Source organism: Rhinopithecus bieti, unplaced genomic scaffold, assembly GCF_001698545.2.
Source record: "Rhinopithecus bieti isolate Rb0 unplaced genomic scaffold, ASM169854v2 scaffold_6908, whole genome shotgun sequence".
NCBI classification, from domain to species: Eukaryota; Metazoa; Chordata; class Mammalia; order Primates; family Cercopithecidae; genus Rhinopithecus; species Rhinopithecus bieti.
This window is the reverse complement of record NW_016805193.1, coordinates 47,186-68,191: the sequence shown is the minus strand read 5'-3', so window position 1 is coordinate 68,191 and position 21,006 is coordinate 47,186. Positions and strand designations below refer to the sequence as shown.

At 45.5% G+C, this 21,006-nt stretch overlaps 1 protein-coding gene across 9 annotated transcripts in view; it reads left to right on the top strand.

Annotated features, from left to right (window-relative positions):
* Window positions 1-21,006, top strand: part of CCM2 (CCM2 scaffold protein) — a 79,528-nt gene that overhangs the window by 13,406 nt on the left and 45,116 nt on the right. For 3 of the 9 annotated variants that reach the window (XM_017871649.1, XM_017871650.1, XM_017871646.1), the window contains exon 1: window positions 12,870-12,978. The exons of 4 other annotated variants lie outside the window; for them this stretch is intronic. In XM_017871649.1, the coding sequence (XP_017727138.1) occupies window positions 12,883-12,978 (96 nt within the window). In that variant the 5' untranslated portion in view covers window positions 12,870-12,882. Of the gene's footprint in view, window positions 1-12,865; window positions 12,979-21,006 lie in introns of those variants that run through there. 2 more of the 9 variants (XM_017871644.1, XM_017871653.1) reach the window with 2 other exon arrangements.

The following is a 21,006-nucleotide window of genomic DNA, read 5'->3' as shown; positions in this document are numbered from 1 at the left end:
TATCATTTTGTTATTTGTTTTCTCTTTCCCTTTGTGCTTTCTTCCTTTGTTTCTCCATTTTGATTGAGTATTTTTTTTTGAGATGGAGTCTCGCTCTGTGGCCCAGGCTGGAGTGCAGTGGGTGGATCTCAGCTCACTACAAGCTCCGCCTCCCGGGTTTACGCCATTCTCCTGCCTCAGCCCGCCACCTCGCCCGGCTAGTTTTTTGTATTTTTTAGTAGAGACAGGGTTTCACCGTGTTAGCCAGGATGGTCTCGATCTCCTGACCTCGTGATCCACCTGCCTCGGCCTCCCAAAGTGCTGGGATTACAGGCTTGAGCCACCGCGCCCGGCCTTGATTGAGTATTTTTAACTCTGCTCTATTGCTACTGGCTTTTTTGCTATTACTCCTCTAGATATTGCTATATGTATCCATGTCTTGTCACAGATTACCATCCATTAATGTTATATCATTTCTTTCTTGTACAGTGTAAGAACCTATCAGCAGTATAGTTCCATTTGTACTCCCTCCTGTTATTTGTACCTTTTTGGCATATATTTTTTTTCTATCCATGTTATAAATCTTACATTAGATTTTTTTTTTTGCTTTAAACTATTGAATTTTCACCTTTTTATATTGAAATGATTTAAATATATTTGTAGTAGATATAAAGCACACAGAGTATATACAGAGTACACAGAGCATTCATACACCTTCCACCCAGATCCTTCAAGTGTTAACATTTCTGAACCATTAAGAATAAACTGTAGACACAATGCCCCATGACCCTTCAACACTTCAACTGTACCTTGCTTGGTACAAGGACACTGTAACCACACCATTCTGACATCATTAAAATCAGGAAATTGACATTCATTTGATTTTGCTAGGTAATTCATGACCCCACCCAGACTTGCTGATTGTTATGATACTTTCTTTATATAGCTCTAGGATCCATAGATTTTATAGATTCGGGATCATGTGTTGCATTTGGTTTGCATGTCTCTTTAGGCTCTTTGAACTGAAATGGTTCCTAGTCTTATCTTTGATGATTGATATTTTTGAAGATCACAGATCAGTTACTTAGTAGGATGTCTCTCAGTTAGGTCTGTTTTTTTCTCATGACTTTATGTGTTTTTGGTAGGACTACCACAGAGATGATGTATTCTTCCGTTGCATCATAGCAGGGAAAATAATGTCAATTTGTCCCATGTTGGTGATGTTAACTGTGGTTACTTGGTTAAGATAGTGTTGCCAAGTTTCTTCATTTTAAAGTTCTTATTTATTCTTATTTTACTTACAAGACTATAGTCCTCTAATATCCTTATTTATTTTGAAGCTCAAATTGTCCCAAATTCAGCCAGTGGGAAGCACTTTAAGCTGGCTCTGGTGTCTTTTATTTGTATTTTTATTATTGTTACTTTTCTTGAGATGGTGTCTTACTCTGTTGCCCAGGCTAGAGTGCAGTGGCGCAATCTTGGCTCACTGCAACCTCTGCCTCCCAGTTTCAAGCGATTCTTCTGCTTCAGCCTCCCAAGCAGCTGGGATTACAGGCACCCGCCACCACACACAGCTAATTTTTGTATTTTTAGTAGAGATGGGGTTTCATCATGTTGGCCAGGCAGGTCTCGAACTCCGGACCTCATGATCTGCCCACCTCAGCCTCCCAAAGTGCCGGGATTACAGGCATGAGCCACCGCGCCCTGCCTATTTTAATTTTTAATTACGTTAAAAAAGCAAACACATAACAAAATTTACTGTCTTAACCTTTTTATTTTGGCCATGTTACCCACGCTAGTCTTGAACTCCTGGGCTCAAGCTATCCTTCCACCTTGGCCTCCCAAAGTGCTGTAATTACAGGGCTGAACTACAATTCCTGGCCAGTCTTAACCACTTTTTTTTTGAGATGGAGTCTTGCTCTGTCACCCAGGCTGGAGTGCAGTGGCGCCATCTTGGCTCACTACAACCTCCGCCTCCTGGGTTTAAGCCATTCTCCTGCCTCAGCCTCCCCAGTAGCTGGAATTACAGGCATGCGCCACCATGCCTGGCTAATTTTGAATTTTTAGTAGAGACAGGGTTTCGCCATTTTGGTCAGGCTGGTCGTGAACTCCTGACCTCAGATGATCTGCCCCTCTCAGCCTCCCAAAGTGCTGGAATTACAGGTGTGAGCCACTGCGCCCGGCCTCCCAAAGTGTTGGGATTACAGGTGTGAGCCACTGCATCTGGAATAATTTACCTTTGGTCTTGTCAACTTAAAATTCAAGAGATGTACATATTTGGAAAGGATACTTTATTTCTTACAAAGAGTTACAATCTGTAGGCTGGCCATCCCACAGGCTGGGAAGCATAGCCTTTGGCAGAGCCTGAAAGGTAGGCACTTCAGAGGAGGAGGGATTGGAACAGGAATTTGTGCTGAACGAGTTGACCAAGTATGTCTATTCAACAGGTTGTGGGAGGATTATGAATATTCATGGAGGGGGTTCTGATGCATGTGTAGTGAACAGACATGCAATTTATTTTATTTTATTTTATTTTATTTTAGAAGGAGTTTCACTCTTGTCACACCAGGCTGGAGTGCAATGGCGCGATCTTGGCTCACTGCAACCTCCGCCTCCCAGGTTCAAGCGATTCTCCTATCTCAGCCTCCTGAGTAGCTGAGATTATTGGCCCATGCCACCAGGTCTGGCTAATTTTTGTATTTTTAGTAGAGACGGGGTTTCATCATATTGGTCAGGCTGGTCTCGAACTCGACCTCAGGTGATCCACCCGCCTCAGCCTACCAAAGTGCTGAGATTGCAGGCATGAGCCACTGTGCCTGGCCCAAACATGCATCTTTATTTATTTTCTTTTTTTTTTTGAGATGGAGTCTTGCTCTGTTGCCCAGGCTGGAGTGCAGTGGTGCGATCTTGACTCACTGCAACCTCCCCCTGCCAGGTTCAAGTGATTCTCCTGCCTCAACCTCAGGAGTAGCTCGGATTACAGGCGCCCACCACCACGCCTGGCTAATTTTTGTATTTTTGGTAGAGATGGGGTTTCACCATGTTGACCAGGCTGATCTCTAACTCCTGGCCTCAAGTGATCTAACTGCCTTGGCCTCCCAAAGCTAGGATTACAGATGTGAGCCACCTTGCCTGGCTAATTTTTTTGGTATTTTTAGTAGAAACGGGGTTTCACCGTGTTAGCCAGGATGGTCTCGATCTCCTGACCTCGTGATCCACCTGCCTCGGCCTCCCAAAGTGCTGGGATTACAGGCATGAGCCACTGCATCTGGCCCAAACATACATTTTTCAAAGAACTTTTAGGTTCAGGGGTACATGTGCAAGTTTGTTATATAGGTAAACTTTTGTCATGAGGATTTAGTGTATAGATTATTTCATCACCCAGGTACTACTAAGCATAGTATCTGACAGTTATTTTTCCAGACAGGCATGTTATTTGCATTCCATGTTCACTTTGAGGTGGAGACAGCATTATATTCAGGCACCATACCTCAAAAGGTGAAGCAAGGAGACAGGGCACTCAAGTGCACAGCCTCTGTAAACTGGCTAAAACCAGTCTATGGCTGGTGGTCTTCTTGTCAGGAGAGAGTTACTGAAGTCAGTCTCTTATCCAGTCACAGCTATAGTTTTGGCTTGTGGACCAGGAGGTCATTTGGCATCTGGTGGTCAGTTGCAGTTGTTTTCCCATTGCTTATCCAGGACAGTGCTTGTTTGGCTGCTAGAGAAAAAGAAAAACCCTGTGGCAGTTAGAACAGAGTTGATCTTGAATAGTAAGACTGTGTGGCTGAATCCTTACCTGGTATGGTCGTAGGTCTTGTTTGTAATTTGGTATCTTTTTTCCACCATGATCTTCATGAACACATACAATTTGGTATTTTATTGCCACAGAGTCCATTCTGTCAGTTTTGTAGTCTCTATTTTAACATTAATGCTGGTCACTTGTGCCTGAACTACAACAGGGAGGGAATATAACGAGGTGTGTCCCAAGCTATCTTGTCATGGCTGGGACCAAAACAGGCTTTGTTCAGTCAGTTGGGGTGCTTAGGATTTTACTTTTAGATCTTAGCCTGAAGACCTTGCTTAGAATTTTTTGTGGTGTAGGTCTGACACATTGTTTCACCTTTTATTATCTGAAAATGTGTTCATTTTGTCTTCATTTTTGAAGGATAGTTTTACATCAGCAGTCCCCAACCTTTTTGGCACCAGGGACCGGTTTCGTGGAAGACAATTTTTCCATAGACCGAAGTGAGGAAAAGGTTTGGGGATGAAACAGTTCCATCTTGGATCATCAGGCATTAGATTCTCATATGGAGCGTGTAACCTAGATCCCTCCAACACACAATTCAGGGTTTGTGCTCCTATGAAAATCTAATGCAGCCTCTGATCTCACAGGAGGTGGGGCTCAGCTGGTAACGTTCGCTGGCCCTCTGCTCACCTCCTGCTGTGTGCGGCCTGGTTCCTAACAGGCTATGGACCCAGACCAGTCTGTGGCCTGGGGTTGGGGACCTCTGTTTTATAGAATATAGAATTCTAGGTTGACTGTTTTCTTTCAGTGTTATTTATTTATTTATTTATTTAAGACGCAGTCTTGCTCTGTGCCCCAGCTGGAGTGCAGTGGCACAATCTCAGCTCACTGCAACATCTGCCTCCTGGGTTCAAGCAGTTCTCTGCCTCAGCCTCCCAAGTAGCTGGGATTACAGGCACCTGCCGCCACGCCCAGCTTTTTTTTTTTTTTGTATTTTTAGTAGAGACAGGGTTTCACCATCTTGGCCAGGCTGGTCTTGTACTCCTGACCTTGTGATCCACCCACCTCGGCCTCCCAAAGTGCTGGAATTACAGGCGTGAGCCACTGCGCCCAGCCTTATTTATTTATTTTTGAGACGGAATCTGGCTTTGTCACCCAGGCTGGAGTGTAGTGGCGCGATCTTGGCTCACTGCAACCTCTACCTCCTGGGTTCAAGTGATTCTTCTGCCTCAGCCTCCTGGGAGGCTGTCATTATAGGCACATACCACCACGCCAAGCTAATTTTTTTTTTTATTTTTAGCAGAGATGGGGTTTCACCATGTTGGTGGGGCTGGTCTTCAACTCCTGACCTCCAGTGATCCGCCTGCCTGAGCCTCCCAAGGCGTGAGCCACCATGGCTAGCTTCTTTTAGCATTTTAAAGATGAAGACTCATTATCTTCTGGCATCCATTGTTTCTCTTGAGAGGTTACCTGTCTTTTTTGTTGTATTGAATGTCTTTTATTTTATTTGACAGTCTTAAGAATTCCTTTTTTTTTTTTTTTTGAGATGGAGTCTTGCTCTGTCGCCAGGCTGGAGTGCAGTAATGCAATCTCGGCTCACTGCAACCTCCACCTCCCAGATTCAAGTGATTCTCCTGTATCAGCCTCCCAAGTAGCTGGGATTACAGGCATGCGCCACCAGGCCAGGCCAATTTTTATATTTTTAATAGAAATGTGGTTTCGCCATGTTGACTGGGCTGGTCTCGAACTCCTGACCTCAGATGATCTGCCTGCCTCAGCCTCCCAAAGTGTTGGGATTACAGGCATGAGCCACTGTGCCTGGCCTTTTTTTTTTTTTTTTTTTTTGAGATGGTCTCGCTCTGTCACCCAGGCTGGAGTGCTGTGGCATGATCTTGGCTCAATGCAACCTTGCAACCTCTGCCTCCCAGGTTCAAGTGATTCTCCTGCCTCATCCTCCTGAGTAGCCGGGACTACAGGCATGCACCACTGTGTCCGGCTAATGAAAAAAATTTTTAAAATATAGATGGAGTCTCAGTATGTTGCCCAGGCTGGTCTTGAACTCCTGGCCTCAAGCCATCCTCCTGCCTCCGCCTCCGAAAGTGCTGGGATTACGGGAATGAGCCACCACACCTGGCTGGGTGTTATACTTTGTTTTGGTAGATCAGTTTTGATCTTTGTCCTTACTCTTAGGGTAAATCTCTTAGTCCTAGAATGTACTTTTTACTCCTAAGATGTGGCCCTTGTGGGGTTTCAAATGGATAGTCTCAAGTGTTTAAGGTGCTTAGTAAGCCCCTCTAACTTGGAAGGACTTGGATTCCAAACTCTTATCTACCCTGCAGCTAGGGAGAGAGAAAATCTCAGCTTTTTTTTTTTGAGACGGATCTTGCTCTGTCACCTAGGTTGGAGTGCAGTGGTGTGATTGTAGTTTACTGTGACCTTAAACTTCTGGGCTCAAGCAGTTCTCCCACCTTAGCCTCCCAAGTAGCTAGGACTACAGGCATACACTATCTGGCTAATTTTTATTTTTGTAGAAATGGGGTCTCACTGTGTTGCCCAGGCTGGTTTCAAACTCCTGACCTCAAGTGATCTTCCTGCCTTGGCCGCCCAAAGTGCTGGGATTACAGGGATGAGCCCCTGCGCCCAGCCATCAACTCAGCTCCTTCAGCCTTCAAGCTATTGTGTCCTTTCTGGGCTTGTGGGAGTCTCACCCCCACTTACACAGTTCAGGGTTCAGCCAAAGATTTGAGGGGACCTTATACTCAGACTTTGGGTTCCTTATTTAGTGGATTCCTCCTTTCCTTTATTTCCTTCTCAATTTCCAGCTTCTTTAGCAGTCTCAAATCCTCCTTTAACCTGTCAGGCCAATAAAATTGCAGCTTTTTTTCCTCTGCTCCACTCCTCTCAGACTGGGGCGCACTCTCAGGAGTAGAGCAATATAAAAGTGCATCTTGCCCAGTGATGTTCCCTTCTTTCAAGGGTCATATAAATTCCAAGCTTCTTTTTTATTTCTTGTTTGTCTCCAGTGTCTTTAGAAGATTGTTTTTCACATTTTATCTAGAGTTCGTAATCTCAGTCTGTGAGAGAGTTATTTTGATACAGTCTACTTCTCTCTTAAGGGAATAAGAACTTCTTTGGGTTTATTTTTTCTTGACAGTGTGTTTTGGAGCTCTTTCATTATAGATATGTAGTTTTTTTATTCTTCTTTAGGGTGGAATGGCATTTTTATCTGTGGGCTACTATATTTAAACAGCAGCCCTCCTATGGACTTTTAGGTTGTCATTTTGCTTAACAAATAATGAAGCAATTAATCTTCTAACCTGTCATGTATGTAATGCATCTGTAGGATTAATTCCCAAAAATGCAATTGCTGGGAAAGCATATGTGCATTTGTAATTTTAGTAGATGTTAACAAATTGTTCTCTATAGTAGAACCAAGGTTATTCTTTTTTTCTTTACCCACCTCTCAAGAGAACAGTTTTTATTCAGTGAAAGTGATATTTGCTAAAAATTTTGAGGATTTTCCAAAATGAACTTGTTAGTTTTCTTACTAAAAAATACACTTGTATCTCAGAAGAAAATAGCAAAATATATTATATGAAAAATATCACACCCACCAGAAACAACTATTATTAGAGTCTTTCACGTTGCTTTCCTGTTTGTGTATGCTTTTCTGTGTTTGCAGTAATAATACAGTCTTTTTTTTTTTTTTGAGTCGGAGTCTGCCTCTGTCGCCCAGGCTGGAGTGCAGTGGTGCAATCTCGGCTCACTGCAAGCTCTGCCTCCCAGGTTCTCGCCATTCTCCTGCCTCAGCCTCCCGAGTAGCTAGGACTACAGGCGCCCACCACAATGCCTGGCTAATTTTTTTGTATTTTTAGTAGAGACAGGGTTTCACCGTGTTAGCCAGGATGGTCTCAATCTCCTGACCTCGTGATCCGCCCGCCTCGGCCTCCCAAAGTGCTGGGATTACAGGTGTGAGCCACCGCGCCTGGCCTTTCTTTTCTTTTTTCTTTTTTTTTGAGATGGAGTCTCGCTCTGTCACCCAGGCTGGAGTGCAGTGGCGTGATCTCGGCTCTCTGCAACTCCGCCTCCCAGGTTCACACCATTCTCCTGCCTCAGCCTCATGAGTAGCTGGAACTACAGGTGGCCGCCACCGCGCCTGGCTAATGTTTTGTATTTTTAGTAGAGACGGGATTTCACCGTGTTAGCCAGAATAGTCTTGATCTCCTGACCTCGTGATCCACCCGCCTCACCCTCCCAAAGTGCTGGGATTACAGGCGTGAGCCACCATGCCCGGCCTTTTCTTTAGAGTTTCCGATAAATTGCTTTTCTTGTGCAGTGGCGCGATCTCGGCTCACTGCAACCTCTGCCTCCCAGCCTCAAGTGATTCTCCTGCCTCAGCCTCTCGAGTAGCTGGGATTATAGGTGCCCACTACCACGCCTGGCTAATTTTTGTATTTTTAGTAGAGACGGGGTTTCACCATGTTGGCCAGGTTGGTCTCGAACTCCGGAGCTCAAGTGATCCACCCGCCTCGGCCTCCCACAGTGCTGGGATTACAGGCATGGGCCACCGTGCCCTGCAAGTCTGGGCTTTTAGTGTACCCATTACCCAAAGAGTGTACATTGTACCCAGTAGGTAATTTTTCATCCCTCACCTCCCTCCCACTTTCTCGCTTTCTAAGTCTCCAGTGTCCATTATATCACTCTGTATGCCTTTGTGTACCTATAGTTTAGCTCCCACTTATAGGTGAGAACCATGCCCTGCCCAAACTTCTTTTTTTAAATGTTCTAATAAAACTTTATTTACGGCTGAGCGAGGTGGCTCACGCCTGTAATCCCAGCACTTTGGGAGGCTGAGGTGGGTGGATCACCTGAGGTCAGGAGTTCGAGACCAGCCTGGCCAACATGGCGAAACCCTGTCTCTACTAAAATACAAAATTAGCCAGGCAAGGTGGCGGGCGCCTGTAGTCCCAGCTACTCGGGAGGCTGAGGCAGGAGTATGGCTTAAACCTGGGAGGTGGAGGTTGCAGTGAGCCGAGATTGTGCCCCTGCACTCCAGCCTGGGCGACAGAGCGAGACTCCATCTCAAAAAACAAAACTAACAACAACAACAAAAAACCAAAAAAACCCCAATTTATTTACAAAAACAGGGGGCTTGCCTGTGTGGTAGAGTTTACTCAGCCTTTTTCTAGAGAATGCCTTGTTATTATGAATGAGGTTCAGTTTTATTATGGCAGGCAGTGAGATTACTGGGACATCTTTTTTTTTTTGTCCTGTGCATCTTTGTTTAGTCATTATTTTGATAGCTCTGTATCAGTTTTTTTTTTTTTTTTTTTTTTTTTTGAGACGGAGTTTCGCTCTTGTCGCCCAGGCTGGAGTGCAATGGCACAATCTTGGCTCACCGCAACCTCCGCCTCCCAGGTTCAAGCGATTCTTCTGCCTTAGCCTCCCTAGTAGCTAGGATTACAGGCATGTGCCACCATGCCTGGCTAATTTTGTATTTTTAGTAGAGTCAGGGTTTCTCCATGCTGGTCAGGCTGGTCTCGAACTCCCGATCTCAGGTTATCCTCTCGCTTCGGCCTCCCAAAGTGCTGGGATTATAGGCATGAACCACTGCGCCCAGCCTCTGTATCAGTTTTGAATTTAGTTCTAGGTGTTTTCCTTACACCTACAGTGTAGACTTTTTGGATTTCTACTGAGTAGCCAGTTCAGCAGTCTCTTCAGCTGATTATAACGTTCAGCAAAGCCTCTTCAGCTGATGATAACTTCTGGCATCACCATTCAGCAGTCAGTCAAACATTAAATGATTACCTATAGGCTTTGTGGAGTTTCATCTCTGCATGTCGAGGCCAGCCCTTAGTCAAGGCCCAAGAAACATGTTTTTATCATCAAGAACTTCTAGGCTCTTGGTTTACCTAATGGAATCTTCTAGATTTTCCTTTGTTTGCTTGCTGAACGCTGTCATTGTCACCCTGGGATTTCTTTTCTCTGCTTCCTGGGTTGGTTCCACCATTTCTTGGAGTCCACATCTTTTCCTCTCTTGGATCATCCTCCTTTTGCTGGGAGTATATCCTCTAGTATGTTTTTCAAAAGGGGGTTTTTAGGGTGTAAAGATCCCAAGACACTGCAGGTGTGAAAATAACAATTTTGCACCTTGATTGACACTTTGGTTTTAAATTAACTTCCAGATTTAAATTAATTTCCCCACAGAATTTTAAAGGGATTACCATATTCCCATTTATCATGATACATCTGATGCTGATCTGAGTCTTACTGCTTTTAAAGGTACTTTTTTTTTGCATTTTCTTATTGGAAACTTTTAAGATTCTCTCGAAATTCTGTAGTTTTATGAAGACGAGTCTAAGTGTTTAGGATTTGTCTCTTACATTCGGCCTACTTGTTACTGTGCTTTTTTTGTCCATAAAATTGAGTTCGTCATTGTTGTCTTCTGATATTTGTGTCCCTCTTTGATTCTGCCCACTTTTATTCTCCTCTTAAGAAACTGTTAGACTTGATGGACCCGGCTTCTGTGGCCTTTAATTTTTCTCACATTAAACTTTTTGCCTTTTCACCTTGTTCTAGGACAGGGTTGGCAAACTTCATATAAAGGACCAGATAATAAATATTTTAGGCTGTGTGAGCCAAGGGGCAAAATTGAGGCCATTAAGTAGGTATTTATATAAGAGAGAAAGCACATTTTCATAAATTTTTTATTGATGAAATTCAAGGCATCATAATTGAGTACAATTTTTTGTAATGTGGTTCTACTACTGAGAATGGAATTTTTTTTGGGGGCTAACATTTTGCTTAATCAGGGTTCAAAGTTGGTGATTACCTTTATCGACTTGGTGGATTTGTTCATCTGTAAAACATTTGCAGCTGTGGCCATCAGCAGCAGGCAGGCATTGGCCAACCCCACAGTTCTCCTTCATGTAATTCTTTGGGCTCTTAGCTATGTCCTTGTTATTATTCTATGAATTTTTTATTTTGGCAGTCATATTTGTAATTTCTAAGATATGTTTCTTGTTCTCTGTTCTTTTTCTTTTTTTTTTTTTGAGATGGAATTTCACTCTTGTTGCCCACGCTGGAATGCAGTGGCGCGATCTTAGCTCACCTCAACCTCCGCCTTCTGGGTTCAGGTGATTCTCATGCTTGAGCCTCCCGAATAGCTAGGATTACAGGCATGCGCCATCATGTCCGGCTAATTTTGTGTTTTTGGTAGAGACGGGATTTCTCCATGTTGGTCAGGCTGGTCTCGAACTCCTGACCTCAGGTGATCTGCCCACCTCAACCTTCCAAAGTGCTGGGATTACAGGCGTGAGCCACCACGCCTGGCCGTTTTCTCTTTTTCATGGCTGTCTAGTCTTATTTTATGGATGCAATTCTTCTCAAGTGTCTCTAAGTATACTAGCTAGAATGTAGGTTCCTGTGCCTGTCTCTTCCCCTTTACTCTTTGGCTTTTCTCTGTCATGTTGGCCATGGGGATCACAGTGTGAGGGAACGTTGGGGTTGACTAGTGTTCAGAGCATGTGGGTTTTCTTTTTAGTCATGTTTGTTTCCCTGGAACCCTTCCCCTTTGCAGTAGCCAAAATAGAGGTGAGGCTGCTCAGCTGACTGGCACCTCTTACTGTATCTCCTGGTTTGCTTTTTCCCTTTGAGCCTGCCTGAAGGTCAGGGTCAGCTGGTTCTGCCCTGTGTAGGCAACTCTACTCTGGTTTTTAAAGACAGAAAGTGACAGTCCAGTTAATACTGGATATTGATTCGAATCTAGTTCTAATGCTGCTTTTCCAACTTTATGACAGTTTCTACATCTGTGGTATATGGAATAATAATTGAAGCACTAAATTATTATTCTGAAACAGTCTTTTCAGAATCAAGAAATATTAAACTTTATTTGTTACAGGTTAGTGAAGTAGAACCATACGAAAGTACCATTTTTATAGCCAGAATACTGTTGAAAATCAACACTTTGATTTGGTTCAACCTAATATTTAAAAAATTGTAATTGTTATGTTTATTTATTGATCTGTGAATATAGTCACTCTAACCAGAATTTTTTTTTTTTTTTTTTTGAGATGGAGTCTCACTCTGTCACCCAGGCTGGAGTGCAATGGCGCTTTCTTGGCTCACTGCAACCTCTACCTCCCAGGTTCAAGTGATTCTCCTGCCTCAGCCTCCCAAGTAGCTGGGATAACAGGCGCCCACCACCACGCCCAGCTAGTTTTTCTATTTTTAGTAGAAATGGGGTTTCACCTTGTTGGCCAGGCTGGTCTTGAACTTCTTACCTCAGGTGATTCACCTGCCTCGGCCTCTTAAAGTGCTGGGATTGTAGCAGACATGAGCCACCGCACCTGGCCAACCAGAATATTTAATTAAGTAGCCTTCCCTATTGGCAAACCATTCTGGAATTTTCTGAGTTCTAAGAGCCTTCACCAGCAACAGATCCAACTTCTGCTTTTCTAGATTAGGAAATTTGCCTTAAAGAAGTGAGGTTGCCCAGAGGCAAGTAGCCAATTAATTTCAAAGTGCTGCTGACTCAAACTCATGAGTCCTGGAGGCAGGTAGAGGCACTTGTAGGCTGAGGACCCGTAGAGCCCAGTGTACCCTGCCCAAGCCCCACCTGGAATGGAGTTTTCTCTGTAAAGATCTTGCTGCCTTTGAGCAAGCACTGCAAACAGGGTGGCTGGAACAGCCTTGTCGTGTGTTTCCACCCTTCGTATGAGGCGGGTACCATGGGTCTTCACCAGCAGCACGGCCTGTTGTCTCCAGGAAAGGGTAGCCCCTCACAGTGCTTTCTGTCTGCTTGTTTAGCTTTGGCATTCGGATGTGCAGAATGGTGGACTTTCAAAGTAATGTCCTTCCGTTGACTGCAGAGTTTCTGCTGGAAATGCAGGGAGGCTGCCTGTGGGGTTCGTGTGCTGTGGGGAGTAGGGAAAATGAGCTGATTTACTTTGTGTCTTTTTGTGCATGCAGACTGTTTGGATTTTGCCAACAGTTTCTGGGTGCTGCCTGCTTTTTAAACTTTTAAAACATTGTAAACAGCTTCAGTGGCTTTGCAGAAGGAAGCTGTGGTTTCTGGTCTTCCTGTTCAGTCATGTTTTTTTCAGAGGGAGGGCTAACATCTGGCCATATTTTTCAACAAATTCAGAAGTGAATAGAGAATGCATAGTAGCCGTCGGCAGAGGAGGAGGAACCAGAATCTCTCCAAAGAAATTCCTCAAACAGAATTTCACACGGGGTATTCCATGGAGAATGAGGTAGGTGCAAGTCCAGTGTGGAAAGCGCCGTTTAGAATGATGGTGTGAGTCCCTTGTGGGTGGCTTTCATGGCTGCTTCCCAGGGCTTGCCCATTGTGAGCTAGGGTGGCCCGGTCTCCATGACCCCTGCTTTGGGAGGATGGGGTGGAGGGTTCATTTGCTGGCTTCCTGATCTGAGACCCTGTGGCAAGGGATGTGTATGGAGGAGAAGCGCCGTCTCTTCCAGGTGGGGTGTATAGGTTGTTGAATTCATCCATCTTGACTCAAGGAAGAAGCCACAGGTTTCACATCTTCCAGGGAGAAGTAATTTTCCTATGGATTTGTGGTCAGTTGGGACCCAAGAGCTTGGTTGAAAAATTATATAGGGAGATGGTTAAGCAAGAGAGCACCCAAAACTGGAATTCCATCCATGAAACCTGCAACATGAGTGGAGTGCTGCTTAAGACACCACCAGCATGGATCCTGGCCACCCCCAGTGTGGCCTCCTGTGGGCACTAAGGTGCCTGTGTTTTTCTCACTGAAGCAAACAGGCAGTAGTGGGCAGAACTATGGTTCCCCTTGAAATTCGCTCTGTCGGCCGGATGCAGTGGCTTACGCCTGTAATCCCAGCACTTTGGGAGGTTGAGGTGGGCGGATCAGGAGGTCAGGGGATCAAGACCATCCTGGCTAACATGGTGAAACCCCGTCTCTACTAAAAATACAAAAAATTTGCCAGGTGTGGTGGCACGCGCCTGTAATCCCACCTACTCGGGAGGCTGAGGCAGGAGAATCACTTGAACCCGGGAGGTGGAGGTTGCAGTCAGCCTAGATTGCACACTGCACTCCAGCTGGGCAACAGAGTGAAACTGCATCTCAAAAAAAAAAAGAAAGAAAGAAATTAGCTGTGTCCTGCGATGCGGGTGCACACCGACTGTGTCGTACTCATCATTTAATCCTCTCTAGCACTGAGGAAAGGTCCTTTTTCCGTTGGTAAGCACCAAAGCACTAAAAAAAAAAAATATGCTAATCTGTCAACTGGTGCTGCAGGGAGTGCTGGAGGTTTGTTGAATTTCAGATAGACAGGGCTGCAGTGTGGGTGTCCACAGAGGAGTTCTTTGTCATGGAGCTTGTAGGAGGGGATTTGTCGTAGTGCCTCTGATGTGCACCTTAGGCAGTGTGATTTCTGAGGGATGACAGATGTCACTCTGGGACTATAGCCTCTCACTGTCCAGCTGGACAGAATCATCGCTCTAGGTTCCACTGGCTTCTCAGACGTGGGCACTGAGTTTGGTGCCTCTTCCAGTCATTTTCCCTCATTCCTGCTGGGCCCTCATGTGGCTGTGCAGTTGCAGTTTGTCTGTCTCCCTCTTTAGACTAGGGGTTCCCGGGGGGCAGGGACAGTGGCTCCTACAGCTCCAGTGTCTAGCGTATAGTGAATACTCATGAGATGTGCTGAATATTGGCCTTAAGGATACGTAGGCCTTTTTATAATACTTTAAACATCTTTGTTCAGAGGGAGTTTTGTTTTATTAGATAAAACCCACCTTGTGGTTTTTTCATAAGGATTAAATAATTTGCACAAATGAAAATGCCTGAACCCTGTAGCAGAGACATGCTGGGTACTGCTCAATGGGACTAAGTGTTCTTCCCTTTCTTCCTTCATAGACTTCTTAGCACTTTCTCCGGAGTAATACTGAGCTCAGTGTTTTGCATGGAGAACACAGCTAGAAGGTATAGTCATAAAATTTACTTTGGTCCGCAAGTAGAGGCCACTGTTTCATGAGTCTGTGTTTGCTGGGTCTTCTGGTGGATTCATTTCTCCTTGTAAATTAATAAACAGGTGCCCTGACTTATAAGTTAGTTTCTGAGAATTTGTTGAGTAGACGCAGTTACTCCGGATCCTGTTCACCCAAGTGAGCTGATAATGTTGAGCTTCAGATCTAACAAAACTCAAGACCCGCCGTTGGCACCCGAGGGCCAGCCTTGCCCAGAGCCTGAGCCTTGGCTTTGTGTGAGGAGGGCATTCTCACAAGCTAAGCCCTAGTAGGCCAGATTTAGTTTTAGTTTTTTAACTTAGAAGTACATTTTAGGTTTCCAACTTTGAGAGTTGTTTTAAGCTTAAGACATAAACTTTGTAAGAATTTGTAAGGATCTAGGGATCTTCCAGAGTGAGTTTAGAAAGTTCTGTACAGTTATCTGAGGTGGCATATATTCCATATCGATGTCTTTGCACAGCGCTGCATGGTGACTCAGAGCCCTGTGTTCCCTCCTCCTGGCTCCGTGCTGTGGATTCTGGCAGGTCCCTTCAACCCTCACAGCCTCAGTTTCTTCAGGAGAGACTTAGGCTGGGATAGACCCCACACCTCACCTTGGTGCTGGGACTCCACTCATGGAAGAGAAATAGCACTTAGCCTGGTTTCCTTCTAGGGACTGAACTGGTCCTTTGGTCTCTGAGGTTCAAAGGTGATATGATCATTTGGTGGTGACGAACAGGCATACTCAATAAAATACATGTTGAATGGAAGAATGATTGCCTGGGCTAATCCCACCTTTTAAATTCTATAGTACATCTGTAGTACATTCTAGTGAGTTAAATAACCCATGATGGTTTACTGGAATCCTAATTCTGTACATTAAAAATATTCTAAACCATTTAATTATTTCCCTCCTTCCTTCCAGACAGGATCTCACTCTGTTGCCTAGGCTGAGTGCAGTGGTGTGGTCACAACTCACTGCAGCCTGAACCTCCCAAACTCAAGTGATCCTCCCATCTCAGCCTCCTGCGTACCTGGAACTACAGACTAATTTTTAATATTTTTTAGAGACAGGTCTTGCTATGTTGTCCAGGCTGGTCTTGAACTCCTGGCCTCAAGTGATCCTCTTGCCTTGGCCTCCCAAAGTGTTGAAATTACAGGTGTGAGCCACTGTGCCTGCCCTCAATTTATTTTATTTTGCTTTTTCTTGAGACAGAGTCTTGCTCTGTCACCCAGGCTGGAGTGCAGTGGCGTGATCTTGGCTTACTGCAACTGCCACCTCCCAGGTTCAAGCAATTCTCCTGCCTCGGCCTCCCGAGTAGCTGGGACTACAGGTGTGTGCCACCATGCCCAGCTAATTTTTGTATTTTTAGTGGAGACGGAGTTTCACCATGTTGACCAGGGTGGTCTCAAACTTCTGACCTCAGGTGACCCACCCGCCTCAGCCTCCCAAAGTGCTGTGATTACAGGCATGAGTCACTGCGCCTGGCTTCAATTATTTTTTAAGTAGAACTTTCCTTTATTTTCTTTCTTTTTTTAGTTTTAAAAGAGACAGGGCCTTGCCCAGGTACAGTGACTTACACCTGTAATCCCAGCACTTTGGAAGGCCGAGATGGGTAGATCACTTGAGGTCAGGAGTTTGAGACCAGCCTGGCCAACATGGTGAAACCCTATCTCTGTAAAAATACAAAAATTAGCCAGGTGTGGTGGTGTGCACCTGTAATCCCAGATACTCGGGAGGCTGAGGCAGGAGAATCGCTTGAGCCTGGGAGGTGGAGGTTGCTCTGAGCCAAGATCATGTGCCACTGTACTCCAGCCTGGGCTGTATAGTGAGACTCCATGTCAAAAAAAAAAAAAAAAAAAAAGGGCCTTGCTCAGTCACTTAGGCTGGAGTGCAGTGGGCAGTCATAGCCCACTGCAGCTTTGAGCTCCTGGGTGCAAGTGATTCTCTCACGCCAGTCTTTCAGGTAGCTAGGACTACAGATGTATGCCACCATGCTCAGCTTTTTTCTTTTTAATTAATAATTATTATTTGTTTTGAGATGGTCTGGCTCTGTCACCCAGGCTAGAGTGCAGTGGTGCGATCACAGCTCAAGTGATCTTCCAGGCTCAAGTGATCCTCCCACTTTAGCCTCCTGAGTAACTGTGACTACAGGTGTGTGCCACCACGTCCTGCTAATTTTTGTATTTTTTTTTTAAAGATGAGGTCTCACCCTGTTTCCCAGGCTGGTCTCAAACTCCTGACTCTAGTGATCCTCCCATCTTGGCCTCCCAAAATGTTGGGATTACAGGCATGAACCACTGCGCCCAGCCATCAGCTTAAATTTTGTGTTCAAAAGCAACTTCTTTTCCAAAAATCTAAGGTGGCTTCCTGTTCAGTTTTGTATCTGGAATAGCAGAGAGCTCTCCCCCAGCACTGGCTGTCCCTCCTACCACCCCCTGCAGCTGAGAGCTGAGCAAACACTACCTCCGAAAAGCCCCATCATGCTCAGCGGGAACAGCACCTACTGTGCATTCTGTGCTGAATGGGTAGGAGCGGCAGAGGGAGGCTGCAGCAGATGTGCAAGGATGCATTTCTTTACTTAATAGTGTTAATATTCCGCTTTCTAGGAAGGCTTACCATCAAGTAAAATTATTTGAGACATTAAAAAAAGAAACTTATGGTAGCTGCTGTTGAAGACTAAGGACTAGGGCCAGAGAGATGCCTGCCTCCAAGTAGTCCTCAGAATCTGCTTGTTAAACTATTCGTGATTTGGAGGCCCAGGTAGAAGGGGCAGGTTCCTCTGAAGCACCTTGGCCTGCCCTATCTTTGGTGTTCCGGGGTCACCCTCCTCTGCTAGCCTGTGAGCAGTCAGATGGCTGTATCTCCTGCTCATTACTTCTCCTTGTCTCTGCTGCTCAGAACAGCAGCTTTAAGAACAGAGTGGCTGAGCCCTAAGTGTACCTTTGGAGCATCCTATGTGTCTTCAGCATTGATTGGCTGTTTTTAGTGTGGATTTAATTTCAGTTACTTTACCTCTGGTCTTACTACTTCTGCTTGACTGTGACATCATTGAGGGCAGGGGCTGTGTCACCTCTAACCAAAGGGCCTCCCCAGATGCCTAGCCTGGTCCAAGCGTTCCATCAAGAGTCTTTACCAGCATTTATTGCTGTCCAGTCTGTGCAAGCTCCATGCTGGCTGCTGGGTAAGAGCCAAGGGCAGCCGGGCGCAATGGCTTATGCCTGTAATCCCAGCACTTTGGGAGGCTGAGGCAGGTGGATCACCTGAGGTCGGGAGTTGGAGACCAGCCTGGCCAACATGGTGAAACCCCATCTCTACTAAAAATACAAAAATTAGCCAGACATGAAAATTAGCCTGGCATGGTGGCAGGTGCCTGTAATCCCAGCTACTCCGGAGGCTGAGGCAGGAGAATTGCTTGAACCAGGGAGGCGGAAGTTGCAGTGAGCCAAGATCACGCCATTTCACTCCATCTAGCCTGGGTGACAAGAGCAAAACTCTGTCTCAAAAAAAAAAAAAAAAAAAAAAAAGCAAATGCCAGAGGAGGACTGAGCTGGGCTCAATCTAGGGAAGAACTGATGCTTGGGCAGTAAGAGGCATCTACAGAGGGCCATCCTGGTTTCCTTGCCCTACAAGAGTTCCTACTGTTTCTCACTGCCTAACTGCAGAGGGTCTCTTTTTAGGGGTGGGATTGTGGGACGGGGGGCCCCAGGGTCCTTCCCAGTGCAGACTATAATTCTGTGTGGAGACTGTAATTTTATGACCTGTACATCAACATTAAAATAACAGTGTAGGTTGCATGAGGTTTGTGGGACCTGTTGATTGGGTGTGGGCTTCTTGGTTAGAGGTTGATCTTGGCAAATCTCCTGTCTCAGAGTTAGTTTCCTGTTGCTCCCATAGGTAGGTTAGTAACTAGTTTGGCTAACAGACAGCTTTGAGAAGAGCCAACAAATGGAGCCAGACTGCTTGCCCACACTGTCAGATTCAGAGCCCAGTCACTGTCCATGACACAGCTAGTTATCATTTAGGAATGAGCTTTGGGGGCTAGCAGGCAGAAATGGTTTAGGGACAGCCATTTTCCTGTGGCTGATGTGAGATTATCCATGTCTGTAGAGATGCAAGCTTCTGAAAAGCTGGGCTCGTGGGCCACATGCCTCTGTATTTCCATAACCTCCAGGCCAGGGTCTTGCACATCATAGGGCCTGGGAGAATAAGTGAGTGGTCAAGCATACATATTTGAAAAGTAATTCATGTGCCATCTGGTCACCTGGGGATGCCAGCAGAGAGGAAATCACAGGCAAGCAAAGCCTGGTGTGCTTTTGGTGAGGCTAGAGAAACGTGATTTTTTGCATGGCTAAAATTGCACCACTAAATTTTGAGGACCATTTTTAACTTATAGTTTACCATGATTTCTTGGCTGACAAATTCAGGTGACCATTTCCCACCATTCTCCCATGAGAACCCCACACTGCAAACTACCTGTCATATCCGAACTTGTCCTGGGGCTCAAAGCTTGTCAGGGATTAAGGAGAATGAAGCCTGAAAGTGCCTCAGGGACATCCTGTCTTCACTGCTGTCATAGAGCCAGGGCCTGGGCAGCACAAGGCCATATGCTCTCTGAGCCCAGGCCAGTCCCAGCAAGCTCTCCTGGAAACACTTTTTCTTTTTTCTTTTCTTTTCTTTTTTTTTTTTGAGATGGAGTTTGGCTCTTATTGCCCAGGCTGGAGTACAATGGTGCAATTTCAGCTCACTGCAACCTCTGCCTCCCGGATTCAAGCGATTCTTCTGTCTCAGCCTCTTGAGTAGCTGGGATTACAGTTACCTGCCACTGTGCCCAGCTAATTTTTGGTATTTTAAGTAGAGATGGCATTTCACCATCTTGGCCAGGCTGGTCTCAAACTCCTGACCTCAAGTGATCTGCCAGCCTTGGCCTCCCAAAGTGCTGGGATTGTAGGCCTGAGCCACCATGCTTGGCCTTTTTTTTTTTTTTTTTTTTTATCTTTGAGATGGAGTTTTACTCTTGTTGCCCAGGCTGGAGTGCAGTGGCACAATCTCGCCTCACTGCAACCTCCGCTTCTTTGGTTCAAGCGATTCTCCTGTCTCAGCCTCCCGAGTAGCTGGGATTACAGGCGCCTGCCACCACACCTAATTTTTGGTATTTTTAGTAGAAATGGGGTTTCACCATCTTGGCCAGGCTGGTCTCGAACTCCTGACCTCAAGTGATCTGCCTCCTCACCCTCCCAAAGTGCTGGGATTACAGGTGTGAGCCACGGCACCCAGCTTCTGGAAGCACTTTTAAAAAAGTTTTTGTTTTTCTTGAGACAAGGTCTCACTCTGTTGCCCAGGCTGGAGTGCAGTGGCATGATCACAACTCACTGCACCCTTGACCTACCGGGCTCAAGCAACTTCCTGCCTCAGCCTCCCAAGTAGCTGGTACTACATGCATGAACCACCACACCTGGCTAATTTTTGTAGTTTTTGTAGAGATGGGGTCCCACCAGGTTGCCCGGGCTGGTCTCGAGCCCCTAAGCTCAACAGTCCACCCACCTTGGCCTCCCAAAAGTGCTGGGATTATAGGCGTGAGCCACTGCACCCAGCCTGGGAGCACTTTCTGTCACCTCTGTGGTTCGTCTTAGAGAGAATCATTTTGTAAGGATATTGGTGATCTTAATTTTTTATGCTTTTGTATTTTGCCTCAGTTTAAGTGTAATCAGCAGGAAGCAGAAAATATTCATCCTTTTCAAAAAATATTTAAAAATTCAAATATTAAAAAAATACAAAGAAAACAAAGCTACTGTATATATCATCTGGCTCCAACTGTTACCAACTCTGAGGACCTTTAGTCATCCTTACTCCATACTCTTCCCCCACCACAGGTTGTGCTGAACAGCAGAGAATGGGACCTGGGAGGGGGCCTATTCCAGGTCAAAGGGGAGAGACAACTCCTGATCAACGGGGGACTACTCTGGGTCTATGAGAGGACTAGTTCAGGTAGATAGGGGACTATTCCAGGTCAATGGGGAACCACTCTGGGTCAAGGGAAGACTATTCCAGGTCAGGCGGGGGGAGCTATTCCAGGTGAAGAAGGCAGATGCAGGGCTGGGTCCAGTCAGTCCAAGTGAGGGGAAGCATTTTAGCAGATTATAGGGCTTTAAGCCTGGGTCACAGGTGTGTCACCTGTTGGGGCCATGAATGTAGAGCTTAGGCTGGGATACTGCTCCAACTTTATTATCTAGTCTGTGGTCATGATGTGTAGGAGACAGTCTGATTATATATATATATATATATATATATATA